At 39.0% G+C, this 21419-nt stretch overlaps 2 protein-coding genes across 4 annotated transcripts; one reads left to right on the top strand and one right to left on the bottom strand.

The window, feature by feature from the left end:
• The first annotated feature begins 8937 nt into the window (after window positions 1–8937).
• LOC139947468 (putative deoxyribonuclease TATDN3) lies at window positions 8938–15539 on the top strand. Of its 3 annotated transcripts, none has more exons than XM_071945407.1 (9): window positions 8938–9074; window positions 11008–11040; window positions 11259–11378; window positions 11961–12062; window positions 12523–12632; window positions 12944–12999; window positions 13364–13476; window positions 14534–14608; window positions 15224–15539. In XM_071945407.1, the coding sequence occupies exons 1-9, from the start codon at window positions 9012–9014 to the stop codon at window positions 15365–15367; spliced, it is 816 nt and encodes a 271-aa protein (XP_071801508.1). In that variant the 5' UTR covers window positions 8938–9011; the 3' UTR covers window positions 15368–15539. The 3 variants fall into 3 exon arrangements, with proteins under 3 accessions (XP_071801508.1, XP_071801501.1, XP_071801493.1); XM_071945400.1 differs by having other exon boundaries at window positions 14531–14608; XM_071945392.1 differs by having other exon boundaries at window positions 14528–14608.
• A 138-nt stretch (window positions 15540–15677) lies between these two features.
• Window positions 15678–20354, bottom strand: LOC139947488 (protein SPATA45 homolog). Its single transcript, XM_071945418.1, has 2 exons — window positions 19850–20354; window positions 15678–18744 (listed from the first exon to the last, which is right to left on the bottom strand). The coding sequence occupies exons 1-2, from the start codon at window positions 20103–20105 to the stop codon at window positions 18722–18724; spliced, it is 279 nt and encodes a 92-aa protein (XP_071801519.1). The 5' UTR covers window positions 20106–20354; the 3' UTR covers window positions 15678–18721.
• Window positions 20355–21419: the final 1065 nt, after the last annotated feature.

Here is a 21419-nt window from a genome sequence, read left to right as displayed (position 1 = left end):
CTTTGATATCATGTTCAAAGTACTTTTGAAGTAAGTTTCAAGCGATATGAGGCCCTATATCTTATAAGCTATCTAAAACAAGATGAAAATATTACAAAGATCCATATAACTTAAGGTTTGGCGCCACATGCACCGTCGTTACATTTTAACTTTCGGCTAATCAGAAAACAAACCATCGACTTCTTAATCATGACATTTTTGATGAATGTTTATCATACCAGTTATATGTATTGATCAAACACAAATAACTTATGATTATTCAAAGGCTCGCTTCATTCTCTGTTATAAGACGAGTCTCCATTCTTCAACTTCATAATGCAGAAACTTGGAACTTATCACATTATTATAATAGACCCACAAGATTGACATCAGTATAAACCAATCACATTGTTGTAACTAAGCATGCGGCTACACTTAGAGGGTTCAAACCAACAAGTCACAGTTCATACATTTGTTATCAAGATTACGGTACAAAAATGCTATCGGCAATGGCCGATACACACACAACCACAGTCATCAATCTGAAATTTAAAACGGACAACAAAATGACAATGTCTGGTTTACAATCATGACTAGTTTTTGTTGACGCATATGAACTCTCATCAGTCTTTACACAAAACAATACATTTTTGTTTGGGCAATCACTCATCTTTTCCGTTGAACATACAACAAAGAAAACCTCTGTTGTAGTTTTTACATTTTAACCGAATAACAATTCAAAGTCGTCCACCGAGGAAAAGTCGTCCCCCGGGGCAACCTTGAGGAGGTGCTGGCCGCGGTAAGTGACTGTAGTCAAGAACCATTTTACTTACACAGAGGCGCAAAAGCAATTACGCAAAACAAAGAAATCCCCATTAGAAGACACTTCAATGTACTTCAAGTAGTACAAACACACCCTTTTGTCTTGAACGAAACCCACAAATCCGATTTGAGAGGCTCTGGGTATTAATGGTTTTATACCCAGAGTGCCCACCCACTGATAAAGCCCTCTCTTTACTACAAGGGATGTCATTAGATTATCATTATGTGTTTAAGTGCAGTACTTTCTTAGTTTTTTTTTTGTATGTGGTGGTGTTGTCTTTTTAAGGGGGTCAGGATCAGTTTTTGTTATTTTGTATTGAATAAAGTGTTCAAGTTTAAACAGAACAGCTGGTACGATAGAGAGAAGTGCTACAGGTTGTTCAATCAGGGTTGGCAGTTCGCAACACACTCCATAAAAAAACCGTCAGAATTGACCGGGACTCCGGATTCCGTGGGAGCCATACCCATTTCTAGGTCAGGCTTTGACCAGGAAACAGACGCGAAAAATGAGATTTTGACTAGGATCCTGCGTAAGTTTGACTCATTTGTGGGTCATTTTGACACAGATTCCGGGTCAAACTGACACAGAAATGGGTCAGACCACACGGGGCCCAGAATCGAGATCAATTCTAAAATGGGAGTGATTTTTAGGTGTTTTTCTTTTTCTTTTAATAATAATAAATAATAATAATACCATTTATATAGCGCCTTTTCCTAAGGTTACAAAGCGCTTAGAGTGCAATGGTATAATAAGATAGGAGTTCTATGACATAGCAGGACTACTTTCTTGCCAATAAAATCAAATACGTAGTAGTTAAAAATCACTTTGTTTGTATGAACTCCCACAAATGAACCAAATCTTGACTGACAGGATAATAAAATATTCAGGGAGTGGCTAATGGTTCTTGTGATCATTAGCAAAAACAAGATAAAGACATACGGGGAAAATCCTCTACCAGTATTTAAACATAGTTGCACATACTTCTAGAAACATCAAAATCACATTACGGGGAGGCCCTTTGACTTTGTGCCAAGTTCCATGGATAAATAAATCGAAAACAAAAGGGGAAAAAGACGGACAAAACACACCGAAAAGTAATACGGTTCCCGCGAAAACACAAGCACATTATCGATGGTCACCAGTGATAAACCGGTGACGATAATGCTCTAAACTATTATGCCAATATTTATCGGTGGTTGATCCCTATGTTGATGAGGGGTTGATTTGCCCAAAAGGTTCACACAGCAGAACACGCAAGTACAACTTTCCAATATCGGACAGCAAGTATGTTTTTGCTCTATTTGCCCATTTTTTTTTTCTTTTCTTCTAGAGCCCGATTGGTCCACCTGTTTTGCCCGAATTTGGGAGAGCAGTGTCCCATGGGTTGCGGGTCAACAAGTGGTATGTAATCCGAGTGGCGAGACCGACCTGGGAAAAGACTCGAGCCAGTGTGTGGGGAGTTTCTGTCCCCCTTACGGCAAACGGTGTACAAACTTATTCTTAAAGCGCCCTCTTTTGAATCATCTACCTCCATGTTTGAATCAACCACCACCAGCCCAAAATGTCCTGGGGTCAATTTCACACAGAGTCCTAACTTTAAGAATAGTCATAAGAGATATTAAAAACATAAGGGTAATCCTATTGTTAGTAAGAGTAACTCGTCCTAACCGGAGATAAGACTATATATATAGTCTTAACCCTTTGTGAAATCCACCCCTACTATTTTAACCACTACCTGGGCGGAATGTAGAAAATCGGCTGGGACCACTAGTTAGCATATTCGTTATTAACTGCACTACAACGGAGTGAGTCTCTTAAAACTAGTTCATTAACCTTTTTTGTGTGCAATACAATACAAAGTTAGACCGCTAGACGACCTGGTCCGCTTATCATTAGCTGCATTAGACACACGGGAAGTTATTCGAGTTAGCTGATTTTGATACAACGCCCGTTTGCGATAGCCCCTATAAGGAGTGACATTTTTTATTTTTATTTTTTTTTTAACATAAGATCAACGTTTCGCTTTCATTTTGTGTGTGTGATATACACTCATTTTCCCAATAGAAAGAGCCAATAGGAAAGTCGGGGAAGACATTAAAAAGAAGTCTCTATCTATCATTAAAACAACAACAGCAAATGTGTATCAACATCCAAAAAACGTTTCTTGTATCCGAGTACAAGATTCCTTTCATATAAAAACAGTATTAGTTAATTCATGAATTCGATGATATTAAAGACACTGGACTTGTTTGGTACTGTCAAAAACCAGAATGCTTATACTTGTATCCCATAGAGCTACATATAAAAGCTCAATGTTGTATATTATCCCAAGCTAAGCATAAAATAACGAGCCCTTCAAAATTTGGGCTTAGATTGGTCATCGAATTTGCAATAAAGAGAATAATGTGAAAACCAACGACCCTTGTTGAACAAATTCGTGTGCTTTAGATGCATTATATTAAAGGCTTTCATAGATGCATAACTGAAGACCTGCTGCCTTTTATTTTTGAGTGAGAAATTACCTCATTCTCAAAATGTGTTTATACTCAACAGCTCTCCCTTTGGTTCCATTGCTCGCAACTAAGTATTAAGTTGTTATGCTAAACATTATTTTGAGTAATTACCAATAAGATCCAGTGCCTTTAACTAAAAAAGGCATGGTATCATTTGATATTATTTTACAAAAACCTCTTTGGTTTTAGTAGAGTTAGGGATGACAGAGAAAACCCGGGATTATTTTCCCAGTGTAGGCCTACATTGGAAGATAATTCTAAGACCCCGTTTTTCAATTCAAAGTCAACCCTACTTCATCTTTGCAGCAAGAAGATGTTTTTCCTTCTAAGCTCCCCATGATCTCCTGTTAAGCTGCACGAAATATGAAACTTCAGGAGGACATCCAATGAAACTATTATTAATTAATTAAACAAGAAGCCAACCACAAAGAGATGAAACAACATTTGCTAAGTGGTCGTAGTCAAGATTATAGAAGGAGTGTTCTGCTTCATGTTGCCACATATATACTGCACTGACCATCTCGGTACAAGAGGCGTTGACATGTCCCCATAGACTCGAGACAATCTTCTCGGGAAGGGTCAGTCACTGCAGGGGGGGGGGGGGATACAGCCAGGCAGGGCCGCCGAACGGCTCAAACCGACCGGGCATTCACAGTCGTCTGTGATATTGCTCCCTCAGACACCATGGTTAACAGTTACAACATTGGTGGTAAACAATTTCAAACCATACAAACAAACTACACGCCAACAGACTCAATACTTTGACAACTTAAAGTCACCAGGAAATATAAATTTTTTTTCTTTCAAACATAAGAGTATACGCTTACGAAAAATAAAACAATTTTTTTAGCAGTTGTTTGTCACGATTTATATATTTAAAAAATTTTGGGGGGCTGACTCCGCCTACCCCTTTTGTGACGTCAATCGAGGCAGACTTTGCCTGCAATGCGTATAGTAAACACACGTGCAAAGTTAATGTACGTCCAAGTCGTGAGTTGGTACGTTTCAAAGTGTTTTTCTGCATTCAGCAGCAATACACCTGGTCGGCATTGCCGGAAAAAAACCAAAAAAATCTTTTTTTGAAACGTACAAACTCACGACTTGGTCCGTACATGTACTTTGCAATTGTGTTTACTCTACGCATTACAGGCAAAGTGTGCCTCGATTGACGTCATGAACAGCGCCCTCTCGGGTCGGGGTGTACTCTTAAATTTGTAAATAACATAAGAACTGATTTTTTAAAACCTTAGTTAACTGTTTATTCACATTCCACTCATCAAAACACATACATTAGTGACAAAAGCTTTATTTTGAAAAAATACCACTTCCAGGTGACTTTAAAAACAAAACAAAAAACAACAACAGGCTACTATGTCAGTGGAGCTTGAATCAGAAAGAACAAATTATGTTGCTGCTTTTCTTTGGAAGAGTACATTCACAAAATCCGCTATCAAGTTTTCGAGACAAAATATCATAATGACCAGTGGAAACAGCCTGAAGCAATAACAAGAACACCAACTGCTTAACACAATCGTAGAAATGGATATATTTTTAGGACGACTATTAGATTACGAGACAGCATGCAGTAAACTCTGAATATCAATCTTCAAATCACAAATAAGCCGATAATCTGTTTATTACTATCAGGGCCTCTTCTAAGAGCTATCCGATGTGGCAGAAGAGTATGTCTGGGTACGTTCGATTAGCTTCCCTGGGTCGACCCCGCGGTGTTCACTCGGGTGAGCCCCTGACAAGAGCTAATCGAACTACCACTCACCCTCTCGTGGTGACTTCATGCACCTTGGGCCAGTCCCAAAGTGACCCACGCTATAAGCAGGGCACTTGGGGCTGACCCCGGTGAGCTCAGGAATGACATCAGAGCTATTCGAACGTACTGGGGCAGACCGGGTCGACCCAGGGAAGCTAATTGAACGCACCCACAGTCAACTTTGTTCAAACTTCTGCTATAATAGCGCCCTCTTTTGAATCCTCCTCATCCAGCCCATAAATTTCCATAATTGGGGACAGGATCGCCGGGGACAGAAGCAACTGGATGGGGCACGGTTCATCAAGCTTGGCGTATCTAGATCTAATCAAAGTTTAGTCAGTTTCTTGAACTAATCTTTTTATACAGTGAGTGCCCTCCACGTCAGATTTCATGTGCTCCCATAATTCCATTGTATAATGACGACGGCTCTAATGTGTGCTTCGTCACCGTCTTCACATTATACCGAATTTAAAAGGAGAAACTGATTCCTCAGAAAAACGCAATGACCCTTAATTACGAGTGTTACATGTGTGTACAATAGAAAAATCATTGGTAAAATTATAGACTATACATTACCACTTGTTAATCGACAACTTACTGTTGTATAAGCTTTATGGTAAGAACATCAATTTGGCACACGGGTAGACAGAAACAAAACATTTTACACCAAATCTCCATTATACACGTAATAACTGTATCCCTGAAGCAGTCATCTATTGACCGAGATGGATTTATCAACCATTCATCCAACTACATAACAGAACTATACACCGTAGTTATTGTACAATGTGGCAACTTTAAGTGGCAACACATTGAACTCGTCAGCTGTCGTGAAAATGCCCACAAGAGGGCGATATTCTCAATAAAGAGTCAAAAATAATAAGTGCGTAACAAATCACCTGTGAGAACAAAATATGTCTGAAGCTTCTAGTTTAGAGGAATATCATTAAACCTAGACGGATCTCCTTCCTTTACTCCTTCCTAAGTTTCAACTCAACCCTATGTAAAATCGGGCATTCGTGTCCGATGAAATGAACAACTATGAAGTCGAAAAAATGTTCACATTTTGTTTTCGAAACCTTGTGGGGGAAACGACATGGATATAAATATAGCCCTATATGTAATCTTTATCGTGGTGTATAATGTTAACCGGTTTATGAGAAGTAAACCAGTCGTTTACCAATCAATAACTTGAGCACATGATGCAACATTTTCAAAAACAAAATGGTCGAGATTTTTAAGGGAAACTTACCAATGATTCACTCTGAACTGTTTGGAGATGAATCGAAGAACGCTGTCCACTCTTCCTCACAGTTATATCATTGCTTAGGATGGATGAAACTGTTTGTTTTCTTTTCCTCCATTTGTGGAGATACTTCTGAAGATAACAATCAAAACCAATATGAAAAGACGAACATGATAGGAAAAGAGATTGATTAATAATTAACAAATAAATACAGTTGGATTTTGTTTTACCCTTCACTCATAAAAACATTTGTAGAACTAAAAGCAGTAACCAATTCCCCCCCCCTTTTTATTGTTGCTTGAAACACAAGCAGTCCTTCATGCAAGCCAAGTACAATAATGTGAGCCATGATGTTTTTAAGAAGTTTATGTTCTCAACAGGTCATACAAATATCACCAAGTTCAAAAGCAGTTATTTCATGAATATTCAAAATATGTTTGGTGTAAAAGTTTTTGAGTAAAAAGAAAATGGCAGATGATACAACAGAATTGTTGAGGACCCATGCCTACATGAAAGTTACCATTACCTCATATTAATGCACACACCAGTATAGTTGTGAAGTCCATTTTCAGCTTCCTGAACAAAATAAGGCTAAAACAGAAAAACACAGTGTGGATGGAAAGGTAAGGCAATTTGCTTTGTCAATTGAAATGTTATCATTTATTTGCAGATAAACCCCTATCAAACACACAAACAGACAGACAGACAGACAGACAGACAGACAGACAGACAGACAGACAGACAGACAGACAGACAGACAGACAGACAGACAGACAGACAGACAGACAGACGGACGGACGGACGGACGGACGGACGGACGGACGGACGGACGGACGGACGGACGGACAGACAGACAGACAGACAGACAGACAGACAGACAGACAAACCAACAAACAAACGAACGAAAAAGAAACGAACGAAAAAGAAACAAAACAACAAAACAACACCACTGAAAAAGCAAAGCAAAACATAATTTTCATGGCAACAGCACGGAGGAACATAAAACACACTATTAATCAATGTTGATGTCAAGATGTTTTGTGCTTGACTTACCAATAAGTTGCCATGAGTACATCTTTGACTGACTCGTGTCAAACTCTGCTGCAATGCTATTTGGCAAAGAACAGCAAGCTATCCTACCCTTGATGTGACAGTAGTAACAACAAAATAAACAAAAGTATTATGTTAGTTGTTTACCCAAAATTTCAAAGCACTTGTTAAAAACCTGAAACCTCAACATGTATAGATTAGAGGTAATCAAATTAATAGTTAAAAAATTAGCGTAAATCCTTAATTATTATAGTTTTATAGACCTGCATAAAAACTCAAAACCAGAGGTTCTGGCAGGGGACATCAAAGTTTACATGTAAAACTGCCTCAAATCCTATACACTTTAACTTAAAAACCTTGAAACACAAAATGTAGATGAGTGAAATAACAGTATAGTTGAAAAATACAATTATCATTCTATAGTGGGGACTTCAACGCATGAAAAATAGGGGAGAAGTTACATAGGCCTATAAACTACACGAACTCAAAACCATGCAGAGTTTAAAATCCATGTAAAACTTTAACAATAAAAATGCCTAAAATCCTACTCACTATTATTTAAAAACCTTAAAACACACAGATGAGGTAATCAAATACTTAAAACAGTTGTGGTGGAATTGTAATTATTATCATAGTTGGGATTCAAACACAAGGGAATTTAAGGGAAAAAGTATTATAGGCCTACAAACGAACTCAAAGCTACAGATTCTGACTGGGATCATCACAGTTTACATGTACAAATTTAACAATACAAAAAGGTAACATCATGTTTACCTTAAATCATTATAATTTAAAAACCTTAAAACACAACATGAAAATGTGAGAAGAAATGAGAAAATCAAGTAACTTGAAATCAAGTACCTTGTTTGATTAGCCTTTGAGGGGACTTCACTTGCTCGGGGTGAAATGCTGTGAGGCCTCAGTACATTTCATTTTGGCCTAATGGGTCCTTGTGCTTGGGCACTTTGAAACCGGTTCATTGTATTTTTCACAGTTTAGGCGTGATGGTCCTTTAATAAAGTTCCACCAGTTTTTACAGCCGGCCAGTACCTCCATTTCTGTCTATGCCTACTTACTAACTACTTGCGCCCTTGGCTCACTCCGTATATCTTGCGTCGTAAGTCCTAGTCACACGTCATTGGGGAACTAAAGGCGCTTACCGGTCGACTCAATCTCTTTAATTAAGTAGGCATAAAGCAGTTATGGTAATTGGCAAATATAATTATTTAGCACCATCCCCCCCCCCCCCCCAACACGAATTGTCTCCGTGTTCTAAAATCTGGCATGCCACTTTTGTTCACCCTGAATTTCAGTCAAAACTGTATCCTTACCTTTATCTGAAAATGTTGACAGAATGACCACCGTGGCTTCAAACAGGCAACTTCAACCATGGACATTTTCCGAGGAAAGTAAAGGGAATTCCAAATTTCCTACGCTTTCTATTCCGCGGGTTATTATTTAAAAACGCGACACTCGGACCACGTTATCGTTTTGAGAAAAAAACAACACTTTTGCTGTAGCGCCCTCAAGAGTTACCCAGTGGGTAAGACACGTTGTGTTGTTTGTCAACAACACACGTCCACAACTGACACGGGCAGTTAACACTCTGAACTGCAGCTAATTGGGTCTATTATGGCGTCAGATTTGTGCTACATCGATGCTCATTGTCACTTGTCAGCCAAAGACTTTGATGAGGTAACTATCTGTAATAGTTAGACCATGGTTAGACCATCCAGGTAAGAGAGAAACAGTCAGAGTCATGACCGATCATTATAATGCCGATGGACACTGATGGTTGACTGGTCGGCGGTGCACAGATGTTTACAAAAACTTTATAAGGGCAATACTAGCCTACTAAACTGCGCCAATAAAGTATCTAAACACTTACAAATGGTCAGATACATCGGAACCTGAAATAGTATGCCAAAAAATAATTATTCATTTCTATTCACCGTTAATTTCTGCACATTTTGACACATCTTATGTTGCGCTACGATGTTGTTTGGTGGATTTATGGGCACTTGAGTGGCTTAAGGTCGAATTTCAAAAGTTGCAAAAGCCCCTATTCAAGCTAAATCGTTGTATTGTGACGAGTAAGATCAGCGTTTCATTTGCCCGCCCTTTATAAATGATTTGTTTGTCGCGTTTTGGATAAATCGGTTGCGATGAACATCAGCAATAATTGTCAGTAACCTAGCAAAGGGGTCAAAGATGGGAGGCATACAACAGAATGGGTTAAGAGCCAGAATCCCTGATTATGGTAAGACAGGGAAAGGTGTTTCAAGATAACAGGAAAGATGGCTCAACTGACCAAACAGGAAAGAGGACGGATCGTTGGTTTGATAGAAGCCGGTATGTCGATTCGAGCTGCAGCTCATCAAGTTGGAACGTCACCAGCAACGGTCAGTAAAATGGTGGAATGGCTACCAAGCTCAGGGAAATGTGGACAACCTGCCAAGGAGTGGCCGCCCGAGTGTGACTTCTGCAGTAGAAGAAAGTGAACAAGTCCATCAAGCCTGACACCACTCTCGAGGGATTGCGACGCATCCTGATCAGGAAATGGCAGGGGATTGACCAGGGACAGATCAGATGTCTCGTTTGGAGTATGAGAAGACGACTCCTTGCCGTTAACAGTGATGGAGGACACACCAAGTATTGAGGACAGGATATCAGCAGTTTTAGAGTTAAAGATACGGCCATAAATTTCATGGTCAAGTAAACGAAACGAGTTTGTGTCTTTTGTCTTGATTTTGTCTGTGTGTGAGGCTTGTGTGAGTTCCCTTCTGGAATTGGGGTGAATAGGGGCTTTTGCAACTTTTGAAATTCGACCTTAAGCCACTCAAGTGTCCTTAAATCCACCAAACAACATCGTAGCGCAACACAAGATGTGTCAAAATGTGCAGAAATTAACGGTGAATAGAAATGAATAATTATTCTTTGGCATACTAATTCAGGTTCCGATAAATCTGACTATTTGTAAGTGTTTAGATACTTTATTGGCGCAGTTTACTAGGTAGTGCTGCTACACCAACTAGCCCAGGTATGCAGGTGGACTCCCCCGATACAGTGGCACTGACTGACGTCCTGCCAGTACCAGGGCTACACCAACCAATCCACAACAAGCGAGACACGATTTTTAAGCTTGTGAATGATAATGGTCAGGGAGTGGGGACACATTGAATTTGTTGCATTTTAAGGAATTGCGTCGTACCATACTGCCATTCATCGTGTGTATTTGGTATTTGAACAAATATTCTTTTTTAAAACAACCCTCTCCTGTCTTTAAAGTTGTGGTACATTACAAATGTAGTATTTTTAAAAGGCCTTAGGCCTAAATAAATTGCAGTAACCATGAGATACAAACTGAACCATATTATACCTTCATTGTATGAGCCAAGGGTTTTTGTTAGTCAGGAAATGCTTTGGTTAAGGATGGAGCTAAGTCAAAAGGTCGGTGTCTTTGTAAACAGTCCGGGTTGATTTCCTATCTTCAGAGCAACACAATACTTTACCATCTCTTTGTAACTGATCAATTTAAGAGGGTAGCTCATTTAAATTTAATACAGTATCCAAATTGTTTGATACACATTTGAATTGATCAAAATTGTTATGTATTTATTTTTTACAGGACATTGATGAGGTCATCGAAAGAGCTAAAAAGGTACGATTTGTATCCTTAAAAAAATAAATAATAAATTCTCTGAGTATTGGAACTTTGTTTTCTTTCCTCAAAACATGAGTTCTATTTGATGAAACTATTATTTGGTCTGAATTAAAAGCTCACTAGGGGTGGTCATGATCATAGCGAGTAAGTTTAGTACAAATTGCAATTGACAAAATTAATGAGTGTCTGTGATTTTACCTGGTTCCTGTCCTCAGGCTGGCGTGGGTGCGGTCCTCGCTGTTGCCGAACATCAAGAGGAGTTTAGTCGAATTCTCCAGCTCAGTGAACGGTTCACTGATTTTGTCATGCCATGCCTCGGTATTCATCCTGTTCAGGTAAAGTGCTAGAGTGTCATGGTATAATAAGCCTGAAGAGAATCCAGTTGTCTTTTGGACATCTTCAGCCCATTTTTATAAGGCTGCTTAGCATAAAGATGAGACAAGTGATATATAATTATGGTTACCGGAATTTAAGGTTACCAGCCAAAAATAGCAGTTATTCTTGTGTTTCCAAAGTGAGACTGCAAGTGTGAGGCTGAACTTGAAAGAGGAACTGTTAAAGATGCAACATGTGAAAAATGTCCAGTCATAGGAACTGTCACAATTAAGAAACCAACGTCTAGGTTTTGAAACATTGCCTGGTGGAAGTGTGAGGTGAGGTTTGCGGTAGCACCATGTGTAAATCTCTTTTGAGTAATCATGTTGGTTTTGAGTATGTTCTGATTGTCATCGATCAGAGCATACTGATTAAAAACTTTGAGTTGTCAACCTCTGGTTCTTCTCAGAAGTAACACTCCTCAAAAGCGATGTACACATGGTGCTACCTTAAACCTCATCTGATGTTTATATTAGAATAACAAATCAGCAAAAAAGGTATATGCAATTGAAATGCTTATTTCAAACTCGTTTTCATTACAGGGGGATCCCAGTCATGAACAGAGAGGTGTGCGGCACTCAGACATAGAGGGCGCTCTTGAGTTCATTGAAGCAAACTGCAGTAAACTTGCTGCCATTGGTGAGGTGTGTTTTAAAAAAAAAAGATTTTTGTTTTACTCTGACGAGGCATTTTGGTTGTCGTTTGTTTTCACGAGGCAGACATTTTAATCAAGCAGGCCTAAAATTTTATCTTCTAGAGGGCAAGGCCATTTTCATTTTGCAAAGGGTTGTCATCGGAAAAGGGGCAACAGGGCCAAGGCTGAGGCAACAGGGCCTCTATGTAATTCTAGGCCCGATACATTTGTTGTTTCTCTGCCTATTTTGTTTACAAAGTTGTGTTGTGTGCCCTTCTCGACAAAACCACTACCCAAACTGAATCCTAACAAATTTGAACAAGATTAAATGAGCTGTTTAAGACTGTCCAAAAACAGATTTTAGTTAACCAAATTAATGTTGGTCAGACTGCAGCATTTAACTTTGTTACAATAGTAATCACTGTTTGCTTTGATGAGTGATTTTATAAACATTTTTTTTTTCATTTTAGGTAGGGCTAGATTTTACCCCTCGGTTTGTGAAGAGTGATCAGGAGAAACAAGAACAGAGGGAAGTTCTAATCAGACAAGTTGAGCTTGCAAAAAGACTGGATCTTCCATTGTAAGTAGCTAAAAACTTCCATTTTAAATTAACTACCTCTTAAATTGTTTTCCTGTGTTGAGCCATCAAAAGCCCTGTTTACACTCTATCTCTTATCCCTGTGGAATACAGCACTGGGGGAGGACTTCAAAAATACCCAAGGGTTTTACCGCTTACCCCTACTCCAGAGCAGATGGGGCTTTTCTCATTTGCCGGGGTAGATCAGGGTAAAGCAATCCAAGTGTGAAAAGCCTGGCCATTATTCCTCAGGTTTGCCCCCCTGTGCACCATGTGAAAAGGGCTAAAGATTTCAAACTTTCACCCCCTTCCAGGAACGTTCATTCAAGGTCTGCTGGGAGACCAACTATAAATCTGTTGAAGGAGCACGGTGAGTCATGATGGAAGTTTGTGACAGTTGAATGTTCAGTAGTATTGTTTATCCTTTGGTTCTCTTGGCTTGCTGGTTCAACACAAAATCCTGATCCCCCCCCGAGAACCCTTGCCACCCACCCCTCCCCCCAAATGAGATCATGAGAAACTCTCTGCCATTAAATCTTTAGACACCCATGTAACAATCCTCCAGATAAATGTTACCCCAATAAACTGCTGTGACAGTGCAAAAGAAAGCTCTATACACAGTACACTGAGTAATGGAATAGATGCTGTCTACTTGGGTAGGTTCCTTCCTTGGCATTGAATTACCCCAGTGGTATCATAACTATATCACTCTGTTTTCATTTCTCCTAATCTAGGTGCAGACAAGGTGCTATTACATGCATTTGATGGTAAACCATCAAATGCCATGGTCGGAGTGGAGTGTGGCTACTACTTCTCTATACCGCCCTCTATTGTCAGGAGTGAACAGGTATAGACGTTCAGTTTCACTTATCAAGTTAGAGTACCATGTACTCGTACTAGAGTACCATTCAAGTACCATTTGGATGGGACTCAGCTAGCAAAGTACTTGCACTCAAAGTCCATACTCGATACTTGACTGAACATGTACTTGACTGAAAATGTTATTTGATTTCAAGTACTCCTAGTAAAAACATGTTTGTCTAAATTACATTATGAAAATTGATGCCATTGTTATCCAATGACTTAAAGCCATTATACACTTTCAGAACAGAAAAAAAAAAAAAAAAAGTTCACAGATTTACAAATAAGTTACAGGGTTTACAGAAGGTAACGGTAAAAGACTTCTCTTGAAATACTATTCCATGAAATGCTTTACTTTTTGAGAAAACATTAAAACAATTATCAATTCCTGTCAACGAGAATTACAGATTATAGTAAACACATGTCATGACACGGCGAAACGTGCGGAAACAAGGGTGGGTTTTGCCGTTATTTTCTCACGACTCCGAAGACTGATTGAGCCTAAATTTTCACAGGTTTGTTATTTTATATATAATTTGTGATACACAAAGTGTGGGCCTTTGGACAATACTGTTTACCGAAAGTGTCCAATGGCTTTAAGGAAACAACCTGAAAATGTTACATTTATTTTGTCTTAGATGTAGTCATGTTTAAAAGATAGTTATGCTAACTAGCCACACATTGTCATCTAGAAAAGGTGTAAAGAGAATTGGAGCATAACTTCGTTAATGGACTGCTACTTTAGAATTTCATTTACTAAATGTACACATTAAACACATTCTTATACCCACTGGGGGTATAAAGCTTGGTTCATACTTCACCCCTTAATTTCTAAAGCAAAGTGACATTGTTCAGTCACAATATGAAAACTGCATTTACACGATTGTTTGCATTAATGTAGTTTACTTTTGGGCTTAATTCCCTCTTGTGGTTGACTCATTTGACCACAACAGCTTTTGATTTGTGAGTTTTTTTGTTAACTACCATTCTTTGCTTCTTCAAAGATGTGTTTACAAACAATTTATTCTTTCTCAAAGAAGCAGAAACTTGTGAAGTGTCTTCCAATGGATAGAATACTTCTAGAAACAGACTCCCCAGCATTAGGCCCTGAAAGACAGGTACGTCTTATGTACATTTAGACTGGGAAACTCTATTTGCCAGAAGGTGGATGACAAAAACTTCCTGTGTGAATCGACATTTGTCTTTGTAGCGAAAACCCAGGATTAGGTGCAGAAGAGTTGCAAGTTTGGGTGCCGAAATACGGGCAGATCTTTCAAAAAACAAAAACAATTTGCCAAATTGTGCTTGTGTTCAAATCTGTAGATGCAACACAGACTTCTGTGAAATTAAATTTGTTTGTACTAAAACAATCAACTTGCCAGAAAATAACTTTTGTGACTATTCATCAAAAGTGATGGGTTTACACGAGCTTTGATAATGTTCGTATATTAATCTTAATGATTGGTTAGTATCCCATCACCCAACATCAAAACTCAACACTATACATGTACACCCTTCTCAAATGAAGTCACTATTTGATTGCTCCTTATGCTGGAGATACTCAATATCTTTCCAACCTTATTCATTTCATAACAAATGCTGTGAATAGCCCCAAGTGCTCAATCCGAAGGCAATGTGTTCTATTAAATTGACATTTATCGTTGTTTTCATATGATACAAGTTTGCTTTTCAGTTCACCCAAATTTTACTTTTTCTTGTTTTGTCGTACACAGACTCGCAACGAGCCCAAGAATATCCACATCAGCTGTGATTACATAGCAAGAGTCAAGAACCTTTCTCCCGAAGAAGTGATGAGAATTACCACAGAGAACGCACTTAGACTGTTTCCAAAACTACAAAAATTACTTCATAGATGATGTTGACACTGACAGAGCAGATTGGGATAATGAATGTGGTTTTAGTTTAGCCCTACACCGATGTATTTTCTGCATAGACCTCCTACACAACGCACCAGGGAGTCAAAATGAGTAAAAATGAATTGATTGACTCCCCACTCCCCAAAAGGAGGAAGTGATAGACCCGCGTTGTTCGGACGCATGTTTTGCTTTGTGCAAGGGGTCTGCTTTATAGCCCCTACTTGGTGCTTTGCAAGTCTTGCAGATGATACTAAATGTATAGCCTATAATACAGTTGTACACGTAACAAACAAACTAAATAAAACAGTGCTCCGTGTGTGTATTGCATATTGGCTTTTAATTTAAATAAAACTCATAATCTTTTTAAATTTACACTTGTTTATTTGAATGGTATTTATTTCATATGAACATAAAGAGTGCCAGCCTACCCACAGACTAAAGCCCGGTTCATACTTCCTGTGAACTTGAAGCCAATTTTGACGTCACATGGCTGTTTCACAGCGAATGTTTCGCAGGAGTTGAGCACAAGTCGACTAATGCAACTCTTATGCAACTTCGAGGCATATTTGTGTGGGCCGTTATATTTTACTTTTAAAACATCTTTCTAACCATCGATTTCATAACAAACGTTTTCAAATGCTTTTCACCGGCTAAGTCGACCGATCCAAACAGTCCCTTCTATAAGAGTATGTGTAAGAGCTTTAAAGGCAGTGGACACTATTGGTAATTACTCAAAATAATTATTTGCATAAAACCTTTCTTGGTGATGTGTAATGGGAAGAGATTGATAGTATAAAACATTGTGAGAAAAGGCTCCCTCTGAAGTGCCATAGTTTTCGAGAAAGAAGTAATTTTTCATGAACTTGATTTCAAGACCTCAGATTTAGAACTTGAGGTCTCGAAATCAACCATCTAAACGCACACAACTTCGTGTGACAAGGGCGTTTTTTCATTCATTATTATCTTGCAAGTTCGATGACCGATTGAGCTCAAATTCTCACAGGTTTGTTATTTTAAGCATTTGTTGAGATAAACCAACTGTGTAGTAGGCTAGTCTTTGACAATTACCAATAGTGTTCACTGCCTTTAAATAACTATAGTACAGTGTACAGAGTTTTAGACTGGCATTCTTTGTGTAGATGATTCGAAGTTAGAATAGGTGAACAAAATATTATTACATGCATAGTACACATTGAAGGTAGGGTCATGGGCATGGGCACCAAGAAAATGTATCTTCAGTTAAGGGCACCCTATGAGGAATATGAGGAAATTGTAAAGTTCTACTGGAGCATTTCAAGGGCACCAAGGCAATGACCAGGGGGCATTGAGACAAAAGCCTTCATTGCCTCCATGAAGAACATGTATCAGGCCTGGACACAAATTAGTGACCACAACCTACTATTTGGTGAGAAGCCTGCAGCTGTTGATAGTGAAGCCTTATTTGAGAAATGATTCCTTTTGATGAAGTAACGTAGTTTGGATAAGTTTTTCACCCCAAAACAGTTGAGTCTAAGAAACGATTCATGCATGAATCATTGGCTCATATTTCTGAGGGCTGGTGTCCAGTTGCTACGCTACAGCCAGAGATGAGGTTGGTACCAACTGATACCTCGCTTAACGTTGATGTATTCAGCTGAAACTTTCATGTGACTTTTTTGATAATTTTGCTTTTAAACAAGAATTACCCCTACAAAAACAATCTTTGACCCTATCCTTAAAGGCAGTGGACACTATTGGTAAATGTCAAAGACCAGTCTTCTCACTTGCTGTATCTCAACATATGCATAAAATAACAATCATGTGAAAATTTGAGCTCGATTGGTCGTCGAAGTTGCGAGATAATAATGGAAGAAAAAAACACCCATGTCACACCAAGTTGTGTACTTTCAGATGCTTGATTTCTAAACTTGAGGTCTCAAAATCAAATTCGTGGAAAATTACTTCTTTCTCGAAAACTACTCCACTTCAGAGGGAGCCGTTTTTCACAATGTTTTATACTATCAACCTCTCCCCATTACTTGTCTCCAAGAAATGTTTTATGCTAATAATTATTTTGAGTAATTACCAATAGTGTCCACTGCCTTTAATAGAACTTAATAATAATCAGCAACAAAAATAAAACAGTACAAATACATGTACCAAAGCAAAATTTCCACTTGGGAAAAACATTACACAGAACTTCATCACAATTTTTGTATAAACCATATGAGTGCATGAATGATATAAAAAGAATTCTTGTAGAACACTAGAAAACGATTTTTGAGAAAGTAAAGTGCGAAAATAAAAATTGTTGCTTTATATTTGCATAGAATGAATATGAGTGCATTTAATAGAAACAAAAGTATGTGCTGTGCACTAAATGAGTTTAACAGTAAGAAATGAGTAAAATAATATTTTGAAAAAGTACAAATATGTAATTGTTAAAAGTATAAAACTGACTGTGAAGTTAGTTGTAAAATAAAATACTGGCTTTGGTGGCATCGACCCAACAAAAGTTTGCAAAGAGTTCATTAAACTCTCCATTATCTCAAACCTATAAACTGTCCATTGAGTGATCTACTACGATCCTTCCCAGACCCAACTCCAACAAAATCCAACACCATAACTGACCTGCAGCCGATTTCACGAAATGCAAGGATTAATCCTATCTTGAGTTGGGACGAGTTACCCGTCCTAATTTAGTTCAATGCGTCCTAACGTCTTTGGATAAGAAACTGAACTCGTCCAAAGTCCTTAGATTAATTCCAAGTTTGGAATCAGTTTTCTGGTGCAGTCCTCAATCCAGAACAAAATCAAACAAAACAGGCACTTGGATGTTGAAGGTTTGGGTATGATTTAGGACTACATTAACTTACAATAGGAAACTATTTTTTGTAATGATTGGTGTAAATAGACCGTGCAAGTCTCGCCAGTATTCAGACATTTTTGGGACCACTTTGTTTCCTTGCACATTCCTTCAATTCAACACAAGAAGAAAACAAACACGTACAATGAAACGGATCCCAATGTTCGGATACGCACAAAATTTGCATTCTATTTAGGAGTTTCTCCAGGCAAGTACTAACTCAAAGGGAGTTAATTCTAGAATCTGCTCTGAAGACATGATAGAGATTTCTTTGATCAGCCAAATTGTACCTTTTCTCTGTGTTTAATTAGTTAAGACGGTCTGCTGTTTTCATGTCTTTGCTCCTTTGTATGATGCTGCTTGTTGAGTTCCTGGTGTAATACTTGATGTTTGAATAAGGTTCAAATCCGATGAGATACTGGAAGCCTGTCGTAGGGGCTTGATAATGACGAACGGATAAAACGTGGCGTTTGCACACAGCCCACTTATAACTTCTGCCAAAAGTGTAGTTAAATTTCTAGATGACTGTAATCTGTAAATGAAATAAAACAACAAGTTTTAGAAAAACACTAGTTTAAGGTTCAACCGTGCTCAATATGTGGCAGTGTACCCTACTCCTAGAACTATGAATGAGGTTTGAGTGGAGACGATAGCGGAACGAACCTCATAGTTCTAGGGGTGTCATCAGGACACTTTGTATCTTTGCCACTGCTTACCCTGGACACTACGTACCATTGCAAGGTTGGACACTTCTTACCTGAGACACTTTGTACCTTCTTACAATATAATTCGCAACTTACAATACAAGACACTTCGTACCTTCTTCGAGACACTTCATACCTTGTACTAAATCAGGATTTCCTCATTGTTTATGATTATTGTGTGCTGTGTAATCAGATGATTATGAATTAACTCGAGTGAGGGTACGAAGTGACTCACCTGATAGTCACTTCGTACCCCGCCCATGGTATGAAGTGACCAACTTGGTTACGGTTTACGGTACAAAGTGTCCCAAAGGTACAAAGTGTCCAGGGTAGGAAGTGGCAAAGGTACGACATCCGTTCTAGGAGTAGGTGTACCCCACTCACTCACTCAAATCTTGAGAAGATTTTCTCACTGTGTCTTTATTGTGTCCTGGGTATTCAAGGAATTCTTGAGTTCAGTTTTTCAGGGTGGTGGTCCTTCTGTAAACAAGAGTGGAAGAGCACCTCCATGTTGGCATCACAAAGTGCGCAACCAGTCCAACCAACGAACCAAATTGTTAGCGCGAACAGTGCTACTGCTCAGTGCAGTACAGTACTCTACAACAACCATGGCTGTGGCTTCATGGTGTATTTGTTTAAATTTAGGGCTACAATGAATACGTGTTGAGTTGTAACACTACTACAGTAAAAGCAGTACAGAGCAATTTACATGTACCTGTGTGTGTTACCAACTTAACCCGTGTTCAACAGTGCATGTTTGTGAACTGTCTCCATTGACTGTTGTTATAAAAACTTTACATGTGAAGTTCAGTTTCACAACTCACATGACGCTTTATGAGTTTGGTTTATAATTATTGTTATGTAGGCCAACTAAATAAAATGCACATAATATTGTTATGTCATGAAGAATACAAAAACAAACCCTCAACTTACACGACTTATTCGGGTAGTGTCTCCTTTCTCGATGTGTTTTATCGTTGACTTTGAATGTGCACCTGGACTCACTGTCTGGGGTCTGGTCCTCACTGAATGCAGAACTTTTGAAAGCGTCTTTGTTGTGTTTCCGTTCTGCACGGCACCAGTCCTGTCGACTGTTCATCTCTACCGTACACCAGGACTCTCGCTGCATGTTCACTTCGTGCATGCTTGGCTCACCGCTGCCACCTTTTGCTGCAGAGTTTCCGGACATTTCGTGAAGTCAGTGATCGAGAAACAGGTTTAAAATGTAAAATACCAGTCCGGACGAGAACACTACACAGCGAACTTTACGTGACCCTGTATTTTGAATGCTGATTGTAGTCAGTTGAGTTTGTGTCTTGCTCTTTCTCTGGAGCTCTGGTCAACTTATCTCTTCTTTTGGAAACAGTCTGAGAATTGTTTTGTTGTGAATCAATCGGCATCCATGCGTCGCATATTAACAGGGCGTGTGCAACGTGATGATGAGCCAACTGTTTATTGAGGGCGCTCTTTATTTACCGTTAGCAACCACTCCCTAGCAACGTGCTGATGCGCAGCTAGCTTAGCTAGCTCTTTGACCCCCCTCTCGGCCGGGCCCCCTGGAGTGTAGAGAGGGGAGGGGTGGGAGTGGCGTAACAGGGAGAGGAAACCGCTGCCCCTCTCTGTTACCATTCCGAAAGGTTGAAATAATGCACAAAATGGTTCGATGACGGTACGATTTCACAAATTTTGCCTCCACATGACACTATTTGGCGACAGTGGAATGGGCCCCTATTTCCCCTGATTTGATGTCCTTGATGTCATACCTTATGAATACTTTAACCAACATAGGCAAAGCAGTCTGAAGTAGGCCTACTTCTTATAATCGAAGGTGGAACTCGAACCCACGATGTTTCAATTCTGGACTTTCGAATCATATCACAGCCCATCCATGCTGAATAAGAGATGGTCAGCACGAGAAACACAAAAGCATTTTAGGGGGCCCAATTGTTTAAAACAAATATATATATTATACATAAACATTAATTAGGCCTAGGCCTATATATTTTATAGTTTGGGCTCCAACACGAAACCTTGAAGCATTGTAGTTTTTGTCCCCACAACGCCAATTCAAGAGGCCCGGCTATTAGTAAAACGGTATTCAAACCGATCGCCAAAAATCGATTTCTAAAAATAAGAAAAATCCTACAGTAAAAACCAGAGAAATACACAGTAATTATTGTACGCTGTGCGTCGCATGCCCTAGAGATAAAGTGCTGTTTGAAGTACCAAGGCTACACTTGTTGCAAGTCGCATATATTATTCGAGTTGCGTAGTGTGGAGTTCAACCGGCAGAGCCCCCCCCCCCCCCCCCACCCTGTTATAGAAGCACACGTTAAGGAGAGGTGACTTCATTATCTGCTCAGTGAGCTAGGGACTTCACTAGCTACAGGTGAGTTTACTTGCAGTTTATATTATTTTTGTTCATGCAGTTCTTTCAAAGCACAGTTTGTTGGATTGTTAAAATTATTTGTGCAAACTATTGTTTTTCTTCTTTGGCTCAAAT

Source organism: Asterias amurensis, chromosome 1, assembly GCF_032118995.1.
Source record: "Asterias amurensis chromosome 1, ASM3211899v1".
Classification (NCBI taxonomy): domain Eukaryota; kingdom Metazoa; phylum Echinodermata; class Asteroidea; order Forcipulatida; family Asteriidae; genus Asterias; species Asterias amurensis.
This window is presented reverse-complemented; position numbering and strand designations above follow the sequence as displayed.